Below are 16247 nucleotides of genomic sequence, written 5' to 3' on the forward strand. Positions count from 1 at the left end.
CCATTAAGTCTCCTGGGACTGGACCTAGATGACCCTGACTGCTGTTGCTACTCTCTGGGAAGAGTATGCTGGGAGGGCAAGGAGAAAGACCCACCCCATACCCCTTTCTTTGCTCTGGGGCATCAGCAGTGGCAACACTCTAGAAGAGTCAAGCTGGGTACGTCGCAGCAGGGATTTTTGTTCAAGTCATAGGCCAGACTAGTTGGTTTCTGCGGCACCTTTTCGACTACAGAGACCACTGGGATGGGGCACTTTGGGTATTTGGGACGATTACCACTCTATGTATTGGAGTGGGCCAGTTTCACGGTGGCATGGTACCAAGCACTGAGGATGAGGAGTTGGAGATAAGAGCTCAAGGTCAGGGTCCACTGCCTGTTACCCTGGCCAATCACAATCTCCATGGGGCTCAGTGTTCCCATGTGCAGTGGGAGAGAAGCAGCTTGGACCAGATGATCTAAGGATTTTCCTAGCTTCGGTAGCTAGGATTCAACAGTAACTAATCAGTCAGTCAGCCAGCATTCTTGAAGCACTACCTGTGTGCCTGGTGCTGTGCTCAGTGCTGGGGGTACAAAGGAAGGCAAAAGACCGTCCCTGGTCTCAAGGAGCTCACAGTCCAGTCAGGGCAGAAGATGCAACAGCTGTGTGCAAAAGGCATTAGAATGAAGGCCTGGGAAGGGCTGTGTACAGAAGGCAGGCTTCTAGCCAGGGAAGCCAGGAGGTAGAATAGAGGTGAGGATGGAGAGAAATCCAGGCCAGGGAGCTAGTGGGTGAAAGTGCAGAAGGAGCACACAGTTCTCGAGGAGTTACAAGGAGGCAGGCAGAGTCTGCAGAGAGGAGGAGGGGGTACAAAGAATGGAGAGAGAAGGCGGGGCCAGCTCACGAAGGCCTCTAAACACCGCGATGGTAATGGAGCCAGAGCTGAATGAACAGGCTGGGGGGTGGTATGGTCAGACCTGTACTTTAGGAAGGTCAACATGAGAGCTGAGTGGAGGATGGAGGGAGGAGAGAGTTGGGGCAGACAGACCAACTGGCAGGTTATTATAGTGCTCAGGGCTCGCACCAGGTAGTGACTGTCAGAGGAGGGATCCCTGTGGAATGTCCCTCCTTGCTCCTTCTGCCTTTTGACATCATACCTTTCTTCTAGGGCCCAGTTCTATTTCTACCTCCTGCATGAAGCCTTAAATTCACAACAAGGTCCCTCTTTTCTGAATACATTATAAATATGTGGTGATAATATGCTAACTCGGCAGTACCACCACCACCACCACTACTACTACTACCACTACTACTACTGCTACTACCACCACTACTACTAATGCTGCTGCTGCTGCTGCTACTACTACTGCTACTACTACTACTACTACTATATTCATACTTAAGACTTTAGTTTCTGTTTTTAAAACATCTTGTTTTGGAGGGAATAAAAGACAAAAAAAAAACCCTTTTTTTAGAGCAAAAAGAGTGTTTTAAAAAAACACCGAGCCATTGTTTTTCCCCTCAGTAAAGAGGGGTGCTAATGGGCAGCAAATGTCCAACATCAAACACAACCAGAGATCACCGGCCTGACAGTTTCAGATCAGAAAGGTCTGAATTATGTTTCAGAACATCTTCTAACCACTGTGTGATCAGAGGTCCCCATTTGCTTTTCCTCTTATACTGTAAAAATAATCGAGCACATCTCTCACTATGGGTCCAAAGTCTTTTTCACCATCTTTAGTCTCATTCTGAACCAATCAAAAGGAACAAAAATTCCTTTGTGAATATTATCAATAAAGTAATGGGATGTACAGAATTCTATGGCAAACAAAACCAAAAATCTGTACATGCAAAACTCCGTCTTTGCATAATTGTGACTCTATCGTGAGATGTGTGTGCACGGCTTCAGACAAGGTGAAATCAGATCACACAGGAAAGTTCTTTCTGCCCAGAGATTCCAATAGTGCAAGAAACTGACCTGAAGGCCCAAATATCAGAGTAAATGTCAAAAGTGAATCGGGATGGATGGATTCAAGTTTGGGAATCACTTGCTCCTCTAACGAACACGGAAACAAACAGAAAGGTAACTGGATGACAGCTATGACCCTGACTCTGAAGCTGGATGCTTCTGTTACAACACGTTTGGTTTAAAAACCACCCCAACTGCCAAAAGATGTGAACATGAGCATCTACTATGAACATCATATTTAAAGAGGTGTAAATATGGCCACACCTCAGAAGAAAGGTTCCAGAAAATGACTTCTCTGTGCATGTTTCTAAGGATTCATGGGGGTAGTCACTATTTCACTAAGAGTCAGCGATGGCTAGGCCACGAGAACAGGCTGCCAAGGGAACACGCCTTAGTCAGATCCTTCCTTTAATGCCCACTGACTCCAGAGGGGCAATTCTCCAGAGTGTCTCTCTGCAGCCGTTTACCTAAAGTGGCCGCACGTGTCCACTGATGGCTTTTGTTTGGTGATCACGGCCATGTCAAACTTGTTTAATTACTGCTTCCCAAGGCTTACACGCTACTCCCTGAACAGCAAAAGCTGCTCCAAAGCTTTTAGAGGGAATACAACATTGCACAGGCCTTCCCCATGAAGTGGACCACAGTTCACTGGAACCAGCCAGCTCAAATAAACAAAATGGAAACAGACATTTCTAGCAAACTATCTTGAAAGCTTTCCATTAGAGTCTATCAGGGGTATAAGCTGAGAACAGCAAGTGTCCATGTTGGAGTGGCCCATGTCTCTTCTTCCCTTTTAGTCTTTCCTAGTAATGATGAATGGGTCTTTTTCTGCTTCATTTGATAGCTAGAAATCCCCATGAAAAACAATATGAGTCTCTCTCTGACTTCCCACTGAGCTTACCTGACCCTTCCTGGAATGTACCACTAATGGTAACCTACCAGAATTCAAGGGAGTGGCCAAGGTTCTCCAATTGAATTCGGGGAGAACGAATACATTTGAAGTAGAAACACTCCTTAACTTCTAGTCCTGCTGGGAATCTGCCCCAATTCCAAATATATGCAGCACTCAAGGGCAGCCTTACAGCACATGTGTCATTATGCTTTCGATCCTCCCACAAAGTTTACCCCTGGCTCTGAGCTTCAGTCCCTCTCCTTAGCACCCCTTGGTGCTGGGCCAGCACCAGGCTTTGCTCCCTAGGGGTCCTTGGGTTGGAGGGTCACAGCAGCAGCTGAGAGGAGGAAGGTGGGAAAAAAGAGCATGGGACAAAGGCAGGGTGGATCAGGGGTATAAAGCAATGAGAGAGCTTTTCTTGAGTAGAAACTCAAGGGAGTAACAAAAGAGAAATTTGAAAAATGTTTGGAGGAATGTGATTGCTTTTAAGAATAATGCCTATTCAGTGTGTATGTTCCCGTATATAGAAAGCCCGTCTGTTCATGCTGAAAGATCCTCTGAAGGGACTGGTCCCAGTCTCCAAATGCTTGTTCTAGCTCACAAACACTTACTAAGCACTGCAGTGCCTCATAAGCTCTTGTTAAATGCTTGTGGACTAGGTAAAAGGCACCATACTAGGTGCTAGGGAGACAAACACAAAAAGCAAGCAGCTCCCGCTACCTGGGAACACACCCTACCATGGGGATAACAGGAGAAAGCAGCAAGTCCACTCTTATGAAGCCACACAGAGCATGGAAACGTGAGATAAAGCGTGTTGTTGCAGATTCAATGCTTTGTTCCTGACTCACCCCGCTCTGCCTGCCTCTCCGTCATGAAGCCACGTGCCATTAAGTATGGGATCTCACACTGTAAATGAAGGCCTGGTGTGAAGGGGAGCCACCGGTCCTGCCGATACAACAGCTCAAAAAAGCCAAGCCCTTTGGTGTCCATGTTACAGACCAACAGCGTGCTCTCTAAGGGGCACCAAAGTATCAGGAAGTGGAAGTGGCCCCAGCTTCTTGAAGGCTCTACAGGTGAAGCACTGGGGGAGGGACTGTGAGGGTGGGGCACACGCTGGACTGAAGCCTGAACCACATGATGACGGGTCTGGGTGTTCTGGCCACAACAACCCATCCTACTCTCCATTAGGCAGCAAGCTAGCTGCGTTTAGGGCAGACGGAAGCAGCATTGGCACCAATGAGACGATCCAAGATCCCTAAAGGACTGAAGGAGGTGACCTTAAGAGAGGGCTATAACGGAGCCCAGAGGGATCCCACTACTCTAGTGAGCATCAGTAATCATGTCTAGAAAGGCGAGTATTGGGCCCTCCTTCCAGAGCACTGTCCCCTCCCTTACTGTCACAGTTTCTTTGGAAAACCAGCTTCAATATGCAACATTCTGAAGGAGAGAAACTTTCCAGGAATCAACATCTGCTAACTGACATTCCTAATGACTCAAGTACCCAGATCAAGAACCCCTCCACTCTGTTCCCTGACCTGTAAAATCCTCCATTTGTCCAGGTCCAGTAATTACCTCCACCCAACTTCAGACACTTCCAGCGGAGTCCCAGACCACCTGGAAGTCAGCACATCTCCCCAGCCCACTGTCTCACTGCCTAAAGAAGGACTTCCTGGTTCCCTGGCTCATTCCTTTTTTTTTTTTTTTTAAAGCAATTGGGGTTAAGTAACTTGCTCAAGGTACAAGGCCAGTTATTTCTGGGTGTGGTGCTGAGTATTGGAGCCCGGATTTGATCCAGGTCATCCCGACACTGGAGCCGGTGCTCTTACTCGCTGAGCCACCTGGCCACTGCACCCTGGCTCATTCCTATTGGCCCACTCTGACTTCACTTGACCACACAGGTCATGTGTAAGTCCATCCTATGGCTGGCACCTTCAATGTCTCCCTAGAATCCTTTGTCCCCTGGATCTTCTTGCATCCCAACCTCTGAATCCTCTTCTTTGGCTAACTAGTATCTGGCTTCTCTATTCCTGAGCACTGCTGGAGAAAAATCAGGAAATCACACAGACTTTACCCATTACACATTTAGGATATCTGAAAGCCTAGGCCTCTGCTCAAGAAACTTCTGAGACCTCCTACTGCTACTAGGATCCAAGACAGCCACAGGCATAGGGGGAACAGAGGGGCCCCCGTGACACAGTCTTGAGGAAGTGAAGACCAGAAGAGCGTGAAAACCCAGTCCAGGGGTTTGAGGAGTGAGTAGTGAGGAAGGGGAGCTGGGGACAGTGACAAGTTTTTTTTTTTAAAGCTGCATAGAGGGAAAGGAGAACATGGGAGAAGAGCTAGAGGGGGTAAAAGGGAATGAAGAGAGAGCTTGCTGAGGTTTGGGGAGATCTGAACATAGTTATAAGCAGAGGGAAAGGGCTTTCACCCTTCCCCTGAAACTATTCTCTCAAATCTACTCCACCAACATAAATGGCTGGCTCTGGAAGCAGCAAAACCTCCAAATGACTCAATCTTTTCTCGACTCTTTACAATCCAATTTCCAAAACTATATTTAAATTGCTTTTTCACAAGAAACCTGTAACTTTCTAAAAGGCAAGTCCAATGGCTTCCCCCTCTTCCTTCCTTTGTAGCTCCTGACATGGCGGACTCTTTACCACTGGAGGAGACTCCTTCCCGACCACGTTCTCCTATTTCTCCAGTCCGTCTTCCTTGGTCTCCTTTGCTGGCACCTCCCCCTCTCTGCCATTCCTCCCTGTGGGCCCTCATCAAAGACCTGTCCTTGCTCCTCTCTGCTTCTCTCTCTATCCTCTTTCCCTACTTAGTCCCATAGCTTTGCCTCCCACCTCTAAGTAGATGACCTCTACTGTCAACTGCAGACCAGCAATTTCAGTTGCTTAGAGGACATTTCTACTTGGATGCTTCATCAGCACCACAGTCAATATATCCCTCAACCTGAGATATTAGCTTTCCCTTAAACTGACTTCTTTCCTTCTGTCTGTTGCTCCATTATCCACCCTATCTTCCATAGTTACATTGGTATTATTGATAGCCTGCAAGTTCTCCCTGTCTCTCCCTTTCCCCTTATTCTTCGTCCCTATCAGCTTCCAAGTCTCGTGAATTATATCTCTCCAACCCCTTTCTCTCTACTCCAACACAACCAGCTCCATCCAGGCCCTTTCCACCCCTTACCTGGACTAGTGCAATAGCTTACTAACTGATATCCTGGTCTCCAGTATCTTTCCCTTTCCTTTCCATCCCTGATAATATTCTGAAAGCATAGATCTGGGCCAGATACTTAATAAGTGTTCACTGATTGATTCTTCCCTACCTCTCTTATCTCTTATACCCAAGTAATTACCCAAGTTATGTCAATGTTGCCTCTGAAAATCTCTTAAATTAACCTCCCAATTCCTTCCCAAGGCAACCTAAATAAACACCTTCAATTCCACATGTCCCTATTGAAATAGTCCAACATATCTTTTCATGACTGCTCTTTTTTCCTCTAATCTATCCTCCAAATAACTTCCAGAATATTTCTTATGAATACAACTAGTCACAAAATATATATAAACGTATCAATATTTATGCACTCAGTAATCAAATGTGTATGCAAAACATACCTGTATATGTCTGTATTTATGCACGTGTACATGTATGTAAGATCCTGGCCAGAGACTTCACACAGAGAGTAAGCTGGGCCCAGCACAGAAGGGGAGGAGACTGAGCTGGACTGCTTTTGGAAGTGAAGTTGCCCAGTACTTTCACTGACACAAAACCCATCCTTTAAACACTGATGTTCCCCCCAAAACAAAATGGCGGGTTCGGTGTCTAGGCTGAAGCATGTTCTTAGTGAGGACTTCCATGCTAGTGGCGGCATAAGAGACATCACCTAGAAGCTGTATTCAAACAGGTCAGTGACTCCTCCACCTTCCCCAGTGAAGATCACAACCAATTTGTGTCAGCCCATCCTGGGCACCTTCTGGTCCAGGTTCTTCCATAAAGTCACAAGTGATGGACGATTTGTGCCAATGCCATCTTAAGATGCTGAAAACTCCCACCTGCTCCCTCAAGACCCAGATCAGGCAGTTCCAAGTCTTCCTAATTATACTATCATTTAAACACATCCCTCAAAAAGATGCTATTTTTGTAGCCCATGTTCTTGAAAGAAAGTTTTCCTGCCACTGCACTTACCCCTAAACTTAAGGAAGGAACATAGGAGGTAGAAGGTCTATTAAAGATTTCAATATGTCTTTTACCATGTGCATTTTCCCAATAAAATCAGATGATGGTTTGAAAGAGTAATGGTGTACCAGCATCACGCTGCTTATTAGACAATGCTGTGCTTAAGAAAATATCCTTTCAGTTACTGACTTTGAAGAAAGTAGGGTTCTGAGATTACTGTTGTGTTGGGGTCTCTGATTGGGCAGGAAAAATGCTATTTCTCCTTCAATGCAATTAAATTAGTTAAGTACATTTAAAACAGTGCCTATAAAGGGGTTCATCTGGAGACATCAGGGAGGACAGGTGAGTAATGACACTACTGTTTTTTATTAGTAACTAAAATATTCAATGAAACGTGAGGAACTCTGAAAAATTCATAAGATCTGTTTCACAAATTACCAAGGCAACTGGAAGCCTAAATGGTAAAAATGACAAAAGATTTGTTCTTATGGTTGATAAAAAATTCATATCAAGGCCTTAAGTAAAGTTACTTTCTGTGTTCTGATTTAATGAATCAGATGAGCAGGAGGTGGGCAGGGCGACCCAGACAGAGCTGACTCGCTGAAGCCTGTGCTAATAATGCCCCTGGTACAGTCTTCCTTGGGACAGTGAAGCCAGAACAATGTGTCAGACTGAAGCAATATCAAAGGAAGGGAGAGCAGGGCCCACGACACTCCTTGACTGGGGAAGGGCTGCTAAGTACTTTTATGTCCTACAGGCTTCAGTGACCCAACAAGCCCCAGAGCAGCCGCCGCAGCAGTGCGGTAATAAATGGTCCCTGAAATAAGATTTTTGCAATTTTGTAATTCAAGCTGAAAAACACACGTCGATTACTTGATGGTTTTAACCCTATTGAAAGGCTCAGCCTGAGAACCCACCAGTGATTTCTTAAAAGGCGAACCCGTGTTAAATGTTTTATGTGGGCTTGTGTAGCAGGATTGTTTTTATTTCTTTTAAGTGCATTGAACTTTAAAATTTCATATTAACTGGGGAAAATAGGGTCTACAGGGAGTTTTTGGATGCCATTAATGATAAAATATGTGGAAGAGAAATGAAATCTCATCAGCTAGGGGGAGCACGTCAGAGATAGCTCAGGAACAAGGCTGGGGATGACCGCTAAAATGTTCTCATTCAACACCAAACGCACATTGATGGCTTCGCCTCTCAGCTCCCAATTTCCAAAATGATTCTATTTCAAAAGAGACTAATTGAAATAACTTTTGCTGTAAATTCTGCGAATGAATGTTTAAAAAAATGCAAAAACAAAATGATTGGGAGATGTGTGTATCCATATATATATGCATACATATATATGTGTGTGTATATATATATATGAACACACATATAAAACATGTGTATCTATACACACAGAAATCATAGAAAGTATTCTTCTTCCCACCATACAGCAGGGTACAGAGAAAAGGTAGAAGTTTTATAATTCAGTTTGGAAAGTTAACTAATAGCATTTTCTTTACAAACAAAATTCTTCAAAAGGACAATACTGTAGCATACACATATATTCTCTCTCTCTCTCTCTTTCTCTCCACCATCCCCTCACACAAGCTACAGAACATTACTTAGAATTTAAAAACTCAATAAGTACTTACAATGATAATAATACAATAGCGATTAGGGTCCATTCTGCAGGCTTGTGGATGATATTTTTATTTGTTAACCTAAAAAAGAAGAGATAGGAAGATAAAATCAAAGAATTTTAGAAAGAGAAGGGACCATGAACACCACCTGGTCTGACCCACCTCTACACCTTCTCCCTCACCCCCCCACCTGCATTATTCCCTCAGCCTTGGGCAGATGCTTCACCATCACAGGGTCACCAGGCCACAGAGATTCATTAACAGAGGAATCTTAATTTACTTCAAATGCCATCAGACCAAGATGAAATGGAGTAGAAGTCCTCCCTCTTTCTGGACACTTTGCATCTTCATGCAAGGTTAGCTCGGAAGCTTTTTCAGCAGTCATATTATGACACTATTATTATTCCATACTCTGCCTTGAAGGAAGGAAAACAGAGGATTTGCCAATGAATTCTGGATTGTGGAAAAAATTCACTCTTCCATTATTTCCGGATGAAACACTATTTACAGCAATATGAATAAAACAAGTCAGGTTTTTATAAAGAAGAATGTGCTTGGTATTTGGGTCAAGGATGATAGTAGTAGACAGATGGTATACAAAAGGCAGTGGGATGGTCTAGCTGACTGAGCACCAGGTCTGGAGTAAGAAAGACATCTTCAAGAGTTCAAATCTTGACTCAGACTCTTACTAGCTGTGTGACCCTAGGCAAGTCACTTAACCCTATTTGCCTCAATTTCCTCATCTGTAAAATGACCTGGAGAAGGGAATGGCAGACCACTCTAGTATCTTTGCCAAGAAAACCCCAAATGGGGTCATGAAGAGTAGAACATGACAGAAAAATGACTAAACAATAGATGGTATAGAGTTTTCATTTGATAAATACCATTTCAAATACAATAATGATCTTGCTCTGTTCTTATACAAACAACAATACTGATTTTGGACAGAGATGGGAACCAGAAATTCTGTGGAAAATACATGGGTGTTTATAGAAATCACTTTGGTCCTCTCTTGAACCTCATTCACAGAAGACAGAAGAACAGGCCAAAGAACTAAGGGTCTGAATGTTGCCTCTGCCCAGCCCGCAGCAGAGGTGTAAGGTACCAAAAGCGAGGGCAGCAGGAGCTCCAGGGGCAGTGAAGGGTGGATGCCAAGGGTGTCGGCCTACACCTACATTCAAGAAAATGCCGTTAGAGACAAGTAAAGCCTATTCATTCTGAGTACTCTGCAGCACCCACTTGAATCCTAAATAACTGTTGCCCTGTGGATTCTGCAACAGCTCCCTTAGGATGGATTACTGCTCTGGGAATACTGCTAGGGAACTGGCCCAATAAAAAGAAGTTAAACCTCTTGTTTGGGGTCACTGTGGAAAGGAATATTAAGCATTTGCTTCCTTTACTGTAAGCCCCAAAGTCTCATTTTTTTTAATAGCCACTTTACTACAAGAAGCTGGACTGTAGGGGTGGTTAGGTGGAGCAGTAAATAGAGCACAGGCCCTGGAGTCAGGAGGACCTGAGTTCAAATCCGGCCTTGGACACTTGACACACTTACTAGCCATGTGACTTTGGGCAAGTCACTTAACCCCAATTGCCCTCCAAACAGGAAAAAAAAAGAAGCTGGACTGTAAAATTAGGCACACACATACATAAACACAATGCCCACAGTGTGGTCTAAAAACATTGGCAATCCTAGGGTTTAGATATAAGAGTAAGACCCACTTCCACAGAGTCACAGAGGTGGAAGGAACCATAGAGGCCATCTGGAGCAGGGATTCTTGACCTTTTTCGTCTTATAGGTTTCTTTGACAACAGTCTGATTAAGCCTATGGACCCCTTCTCTCAATGATATTTTTAAATGAACAAAATAAAATATTCAGGATTACAAAGGAAATCAACTATATCGAAATAACGATGTAGCTTTTTTCCTAAGTTCCCAGACTCCAGTTTAACAAGCCCTAATCTAATCCCACCTGTAGCTGACTAGGGACCATCTCAACAGTGAAGAGATGCAGGGATGAGGCAGTTGATTTACTTTAATAGGGATAATTCTCATTTTTCCCACCAGCTGGCTTCAACTTGCCTCTGTGTAACTGCTACTCTGGAGCCAGCAGAATTAAGCCTCTCCTCGACAGCAGCCCCTCTTTCCTAGGCTAAGCCAGCATGGCACCCTCAAAGATCATCTCATGGTCTCCAGTTCCTTCATCTCTTGGCTACTACTTTCTGGAGGCATTCCAGCTAATAGTTTCTTTCCTAAAATAGTTTCTTAATGTGTGGGCAAGTAATAGAAAAGGAATTTATATGTGTTTGTCAGAGACGCTGTGTTGACAGCAATTTAAAAAGAAACAAAGAAAAAGTACCTAGAGGTTTAAACTTGCAGAATGTGCCCCAATTTTAAGATTTACATAAATGTTCAAAAAATGCAGCATTTTCAAAGTATAGTGCATGTGGGTAAATTGTTGAACTTTTCCTTTGCTGTACCAACAAAGGACTTAATGGTTATTAAATGACTAGATTAATTGTGTTCTATCATTCAATTAAACAAAGTTGTAGAATTTGAAATAAACAGCTGAAAAGTACAAGTACTCCCAAATACAATTATAATGGCTAAAAATGTCTTTAAAAAAAAACTAAATAGACTTAGAAAAATGCTTTGATGAATCCTGATGACAGCCACAAACATTACTAGGAATCTTCTGATGGAAACACTCTGACAGGTAAATCACATGTAAAATTCCAGTTAATCTGCTGAGCTGAAATCTAGTGGAAAAGACAGCTCTGACCCACTGGGGAAAAGGCTCTTCAAAGAACACAGAAAGCGGCTTCAGGCTTATGCTTTACAAGGTCTCTCTATTGATCTGAGCTCTAGAAGCAATCCTTCTTGTACTCAAATGGAGAAATATGGTTATTGGTGTCAATGAACTCTTCCCCTGTGCCAGTATTGATTGGCAAGGTCTCAACACTAGGCAATGTTATCAATCTCTTACTTACAAAAAAGGAGTCAGCCTAGAAACAGATACAGACATCTGTGGCAGGGCTGACTTCCAGAAGGAGATGAATCTGGAAGACCTCAAAGTTAGTTAGCAGGCTAGATCCAGCACGAATTTCCAAAAGAATGAGTCATTTTGAACAATTCTGGCTAAATCCCCAGGTAAGCAGTCCTTTGTAGAAAACAATCAAGGCAATCATTTTTAGACGGTCTCAGAAGAAAAATTTCCAAAAAACATTTAAAAATAAGTTAGTTCCTGGTAAAAGACCCTGCTGACTCATTTTTTACCTCGTTGTTACCCGAATTAAATAATTTGCAACTCAAATGGAAGGGACTGATCTGTTAGGAAAGGAAGTAAAAGGCTGCTTTTATTACATAATGTAAGCACATACCAGAGGAGGCACAGGAGCAGGAAGAGGAGAGGAGGAGGAGTGTTTCAAAATTTGTACCAAGATTTGATTAGATACATTGATCTCTCAGTTACTGTACTTATTAGATGGGGCTGAATCTGACAGGTGTGACTCCTCCAGGTTGTTAAGAACCTGGAAATGTACATGGAATTCAGAAACCATTACCTGGGGCACACACTATATAGATCACTTAATTAGAATGTTCCTCACATCTGGAGACAACTATTCTACAATCATTTTTGCTTTTTCACAATCAAAGATATTTATTAAAACATAAGCACATACCTTAATAGAATGATCTTCTATAGGAAGGCCATGAAAAATGGGGTGCCAATTTAAAGCGAGAATTTAAATCCTAGTTAATTTTGAGCTGTTCCTTCTCCCATTTCCTCCTGTCACTAAAGGCCTTTTGCTTTAATCTGGGAATGCAATTCCCATTTTGATCATACCCTTTTCTTTGCATGTGCCCTTGTGGAAATGTCCATGCAATGGCCATGTCTCTGCTTAAAACAAGCTTATGAGTCCCTAGCACGTGCCATATCTTCCAGCTTACTACTCACTAGACCCAGGCCTTCCAATGTGGAGTTCAGATCAACTGAAAATGTAAGTTTCATTTTTACTCTAACTTTGCTAAGATTTGCTAGTAAGTCCAATTGACTTTCTGCTGGCAGACTCTGACCTTCTTTGAAACAATCTTAAATAAAGCTGAATATACACACCAGAGCACACCAACAGTTAAACACCAATTTTCTCCATAGATTTAGCTGTATTCCGAATGTGCATATATAAAGAAACAGTAATGATGACTCAGTTTACTGCTAAGAAGCCAGTGAGGATCCCAATTCTATGTGATCAGAGCAGAAACCACTGACCGCCAATAGCACTTAATCTGTGCCACACAAATTAGCATTTGCTTAATGCTACACTAAGCGGCTCAGTGGATAGAGCCTCAGACTCTTACTAGCTGTGTGACCCTGGCCTCAGTCTCCTCGTTTATAAAATGGGGCAACAGCACCTTCCTCAGGGTTATTTGATTCTTACAACTGAGAATCAAATAAAATTTTATATATGTGTATGTGTGTGTGTATGTATATATAGTGCTTTGCAAACCTGCAAAAAGTTATTATATTTATATATATATATGATATATATTAAGAGTTATGATAGTATTTCTTCATTATTCTATGTGTGAAACTTATCTTCCCAATTAGAATGTATCCTAGAGGACAAGAATCTTGCTTTGTACTTTTTTTTGGTTACCAAGAACTTTTAATGAAATATTTTAATAGAGACATCATTTTTAAAATTAAGCAAAAAAACAATTTCCATAACTCAAAATATTAAAAATCTTTTCATTTCTCCCAAATAATCTCCAAATCAGTTCTGATTTCTCCTGTTATGTGAATAATACTTCTGTTTAAATATACCTCACTTTATAAAGTAGATGTATTCTTGGGAGGACAGAGGATGGAGGGCAAAAATAAAATTTTAGAAATTATATAATATTTTAAATGTAGTAGGGGATTATGCTATTCTAAAGGAATCCAACAGTGAATTATTTTGTGGAACAAAGAATTTTTAATAATGAATTTGTTGTTCAGTCATGTCTGATTCTTTGTGATCCTGTGGAGCATGGTGTCCATGGGGTTTTCTTGGCCAATATCTTTGCCATTTTCTTCTCTCAATGGATGCAGGCAAACAGAGGTTAAGTGACTTGCCCAGGGTCACCCAGCTATTCAGTGTCTGAGGACAGTTTTGAACCCAGGTCTTCCTGACTCCAGGCTCAGAGCTCTATCAGCTTTGTACTTCTAAAAAAATATTCCTCTCTATTCCAGACCCCAATAGTACCTAACATTTGCTGACTAAAACAAAACATTTTATAGCCCAAGGGATTACATATCACTGTATGTCAACTTTTTTTTACCTTGGCTTCAAGTTATTACATTATGAAACACACCCAAACTGAATATATCAGGAAAATAGAATCTCATGGGATAATACAGGGCATCCCAAAAGTCTTGTGCAGTTTTAAGCTATTAAAACTTAAGAGTTTGAAGAAACTTCAGCAGTCATGAGGGTCCCAGAGGTGGACAGTGATTTGCCCAATGCCACAGGGTTAATAAATAACGGAGACTTGAATTCAGACCACATCAGATCACAAACCCAGCATGATTTCCATGGTGCTAGAACTGGAAGAACATCAGAGGACACAGTTCAGCCTGTACGTAGAGAGGAATTCCCTAGAGAACCTATCAGCAGTAGGTCATGGAAGGAAGGAAGGATGGAAGGAAGGCATCCCCTGAGGGGGAATCCATTCTATCATCCCAGGATTGCAGGCCTGGAAGGGACTGATACTGCAATACCCTCTCTTTACATATTGAGTTTTGAGTGGAAGGGGAGCTTCATTGTCCTTAGGAGATAACAGCAAGAGAGTCTAGAAGAAAAACTGAAATGCCAGGCTGGGAATGTGGAGCCCAAGGCTCTAGCTCAAGACCCCAAAAAGGAAGAATTACTTAGCCAAGATGTGATGGCCTAGAGTGACGGAAGGAGCCCTCCACTGATGGACTCTGCTAATGTGCTGATTTGTTTTTCTTGCCTGGAGTTATTTGTTACAAAGAAGGGCTTCTCTGGGGCGGGGGTGATGTGGGGAGTAAGAGTTAGCAGGAAATGACCAAGATGCAAACGCAGAGGAAAAAGAAAAGTACATCACTGAAGCCTAAGAAATACACATTCAGAAGCAGGCATAAACAAGGACATTTTGTTACCACCTTTTAATATACACTTAAACGCTTCACTTTGTGAAGTACATGGTTCCACATACCACAAAGTTCATGTCTGTTGATGGTACGGTTCTGTACCTCAAGGACAGGGGCCATCTCATTCTTATCTTTCTGTCTCCAGAACCAAATATTGTCCTTGCACCCATAAGGTAGAGCTTTCACAACTACTGATTGTACTGGACTTGGAGTCAGGACACCCAGAGGTAGAATATCACCAACCATGTGACCCTGGCAAATCACCTCTCCTCTCTTAGGCTCACTCTCCTCAGATTTAAACGGAGAGAATCACAGCACCTTCCTCATGGGGTTACTGTGAGGATCACATGAAAATGACACATAAACAGCCCTCTGCAAAGTGTAACGTGCTAAATAGAAGCTAGTTTTTGTTATTATTATTATTTTAATACCTGAAGGACAGGTTGGGGCTCAATCATGGTTGGTCCTTAAATGTCTAATAAAGCTCAGACTTTATTTGGAGAAGAACCATGCAGTGATTGTAAGACCATAAAAGGGAGCTGAGCACAGACTCATCTTACAGAGAAGTAAAAAGAGGCTCAGAGAGAGGCAGAAAGACACCAGGTCACACAAGAAACTAGGAGCTGAGCTGAAATTCAAAGTCAAGACCCTGGAGCCCAAAGCCTTCTGTTCAGTCTACATGATGCTGGGCTATGCTGTAAAACAGTTACACTGGCAGAAGCAAAAGGAGGCTGGACTTTGGAAGGTCCAAACCATGTCAATACATCATCCACAAAAGAAAATGAGGACCTGACCTGGGGGCGGTGATGGCTGGAAGAGACAGAAGAGGACATCCTGAAGACCAAAACAAAGAGAAGACTTGGCAATTGACTGGGCAAACGTGGGGGAAGGGAAAAGAAAGGAATCAAAGACAATCCCACAAACCTGGGGTTTCAGACCTTTGTGCCTTGGTTGGGGCATTACTGACAAAATAAGCAGAGTCAGGAAGAAGAAATTATTTAGGAGGGCAGAAGAGCAGAATGTAAGAGAGGATTCAAAATATACAGCAACAAATTTCTATTTCAAGAAAGTCTACATAATGAACACTCTACATTGTGTTCAGGGCTGTTCTTTGCTTCCTTCTAAGTTTTCCCCAAGCCTCACTTCTCACGGTGGTGCTGAAATCTAAATTTCCAGCCAATCTCCAAGCGTTTTCTTTACAAACCAGAATTCCTTGTAAGCTGTTGATTGCAAGGACAAAGCAGGGAAAAGAAAATTTTATTATATTTGATACTAACCTAAAAGTCTGGACAAGATTTTTGAGTTCAGTGTAGATATCACTCAATGTAACCTGAAGAGGACCCAAGATTCCAGGCAATCTGAAAATAATAACAAAAATGTTCAATTGCTTTCTTTTTAAAATGTTTTCTTAATTCTAGATAAACTTCTGTAATCTGTGA

The 16247-nt window shown here is 42.5% G+C and overlaps 1 protein-coding gene across 1 annotated transcript in view; it reads right to left on the minus strand.

Moving 5' to 3' along the window:
- LOC138165474 (putative RNA polymerase II subunit B1 CTD phosphatase RPAP2) overlaps positions 1–16247 on the minus strand; it is a 74967-nt gene that overhangs the window by 30126 nt on the left and 28594 nt on the right. The window contains exons 10-11 of the mRNA XM_069093835.1: positions 16086–16166; positions 8669–8737 (exon numbers count right to left, since the gene is read on the minus strand). Coding sequence (XP_068949936.1) covers positions 8669–8737; positions 16086–16166 — 150 coding nt within the window. The remainder of the gene's footprint in view (positions 1–8668; positions 8738–16085; positions 16167–16247) is intronic.

This window comes from Petaurus breviceps, unplaced genomic scaffold, assembly GCF_028583685.1.
Source record: "Petaurus breviceps papuanus isolate PSGF00001 unplaced genomic scaffold, PetGlider_PUasm1.0 209, whole genome shotgun sequence".
Lineage (NCBI taxonomy): Eukaryota > Metazoa > Chordata > Mammalia > Diprotodontia > Petauridae > Petaurus > Petaurus breviceps.